Source organism: Vairimorpha ceranae (genome assembly GCF_000988165.1).
Source record: "Vairimorpha ceranae strain PA08 1199 chromosome Unknown NODE_31, whole genome shotgun sequence".
Lineage (NCBI taxonomy): Eukaryota > Fungi > Microsporidia > Nosematidae > Vairimorpha > Vairimorpha ceranae.
Genome location: NW_020169326.1, coordinates 46,298 through 49,000, shown reverse-complemented (window position 1 = coordinate 49,000; position 2,703 = coordinate 46,298). Strand labels below are relative to the sequence as shown.

Genomic DNA, 2,703 nt, shown 5'->3' with positions numbered 1-2,703 from the left:
TGGTCTTTAAGTAGACCGAGGATTCTGTATCCTAAGGGAACGCTCTTTTCTCCTATAAGCAAGGCCGTAAAGGTATGCTGGCGTGTAAGCGCAATATTGATGTTTTATTTTTACAGTGGAGTTTTTGGTGGCCTGGTGGTTTTTCTTCTGTTGCTGATTTTTATTTTTTAACAATAAACTTTTTTTTTATTTATTTATTGCTATTGTTTGTTTTTAAATTTATTTTTTTCGCATAAATATATTTTTTAGATAAATAATTTTTTTGGAGAAGGAAACATTTAATGGGCATTCTTGCTTGCCGTTTACAAATTTTTTATCCCTAAAACAAGAATCGAAATTAATTGAAAAGATACATAATTTAAACAAAATTTACACATATTTTTAATAATTGTACTTTTTTAGATTTCATATAACAAATTTAATGCTTACTAATTTATTCTAGTTTATGATTATTTTGATATTTTTATTTTATCTAGCGTTAACTTTAATCCGTTTTAAATCTAATGTTGACAAATGTCACAATATGATTATCTACTTAAATTATATATAAAATTATTTAAAATAAGAAATGCAAGAATTTAATAATAAACCTATTGATAGTATCAATTGATAAAATTTGTTTAAATAAAAAACAATTTATTAAGCGTGGATGCTTATTTGATATAGATGTTTAATAAGAACACTTACTTTAATAATCTTCCAACCCTCCTCCTTTGTATTTGCATGAAAATCTACTTCATTTCTAAAAAATTAAGGAGTAATTTACTTTTTAAAATATTTATTAATAATTTTTTATCAAAATTGGTTTCTCGACATTCCTTTAACCATTTTACATCCATTATACCTTCTATACGTTCACCACAATGATACATACAATTCTTTAATTAAATTCATCGATTATAACCATGATATTTTGGCAATTGATTTGAACTTTTCTTACAATTTTTTATTTACTTATTATAAATTTAAATATGTTAATTATAAACACATGTAGTAAAAACATTATTTTAGCTTTAGTGTTTATAATAGACAAAAATAAGATTTCAGATATCTTTATCAATTTAATTTTGAATTGTGAAAAAAATTTCTATCAATTAAAGAGCGTTCTTCCTACATTTATATCGAATTCTTTATAATAACTGTTTTTTTATAACACTTCAAATTACATAAACACACATTATAGAATATACTTTTTACTATTTTGTAATTAATATTTTATAACGTTTCATTAATATTTCTATGCTTTCTTTCATTTTAATTTTGTATTTTATGGTTGAAAATTTTATTTCTCAAGCAAAAATATTTATGTTTAACCCCAACTTTAGCCGTTTACACAAATTGTTTAAGAATTTGATAGGTGGCTGGCTCTGTAATGATTTTTACTGATTTTACGCTGTTTAAAGTATAAACTACAACTAATCATTTAATACCATAAATTTAAATTATATTCAAGTTATTTGATATGTATACTTAAGACAACATAAATGCATACCATTGTAACCTAGTTACCTTGAGCACAAACAACAAATTAATTTTTTAACATACTGCTTTAATTACAATTACATAATAATTTTAAAATAAATAGAAACTTAAGGAGTAATATGAAAGAGAACAATTAGGATACAAAGATAGTAGAATAAACAACTTAAAAAGAAGTTTTTAATTAAATTAAAAAACTTCTATATTTGGTAATTTTATAAATACTGTCTATAATCTACAAATATTGCACATTTTTATAAACAAATTTTGTTAAAACTTTTAAATCATTATTTAAGTATAGTTAAAGGATTTTAATATATTTTTTAATTAATTTGGTGTCTAAAATTACTTATAAATAGAAATTTTCCAAAATCATTATCAACATTTTTGTATTTTGATCACATTTTAAAAATTAAATTTTATTTTTTTTTCTATTTAAAAATTTTTTACCCTCGCTATATGAAAATCATTACGTTTCTTTTTATAAACGTGTTAGGATTTAAACTACAAGCAGCTTTTTATTCTAATGTATTCTCAAAATACATCAATTTATTTGATTTAAATTTAAATGAGGGCATAGAATGTTCAAAAATGGAAGAAATTGTTGATTTCATGTTGGGAATAGGTATGATCAAAACGAAAGAGCCTTACTGGCGTTCAAGTTATTATAGAACACCGAATAATCCTGAAAAAGAATTATTAATGAAACAAGCTTATAACATTGAAAATGTTACATTTACAAAAAACGTCACTGAACTTATATTTGTAGTAAATGGCAGGCTAGTGACAATAGAAGATTTGCCAATTTTAAGAATGCTATTTGGAATCATTAAATATAAAAAAAATACTTGGGAATGTATTGATACACTAAATGAACAAATTGAAATTTATGAAAATTGTGATAAATGCCCTTATCTTGGTCCTTACACGTATCAAGTTATAATGAAAGAGGATTATATTAAATTTCGTGATGCATGTAATGAATTAGAAAATTTTAAAGGTCAATCTGTACTAGCTCTTACTAAACGAGCAATATGTTTTTATATTAAAAATAATCCAAAAATTACTGATGAAGATTTAAATAATTTTTTACAACAAGATGATGGTCTTATTTTTGAATGTAGTGAAAAGATCAAAGAAGCTTTTCTAGATGCTTGTTGTTGTAGTGAAGATATGGTTATGTTTGATGAAAAGTATGTTGCGTTTATTAATTATCTGCATTAA

General features: G+C 23.1%; 1 protein-coding gene across 1 annotated transcript; it reads left to right on the top strand.

Annotated features, from left to right (window-relative positions):
* Window positions 1–1,938: 1,938 nt before the first annotated feature.
* Window positions 1,939–2,703, top strand: AAJ76_3100047062 (hypothetical protein; the record flags this gene model as incomplete). The annotated part of the gene is made up of 1 exon (XM_024475153.1): window positions 1,939–2,703. One exon carries the CDS (start codon window positions 1,939–1,941, stop codon window positions 2,701–2,703), a length of 765 nt encoding a protein of 254 aa, XP_024330880.1.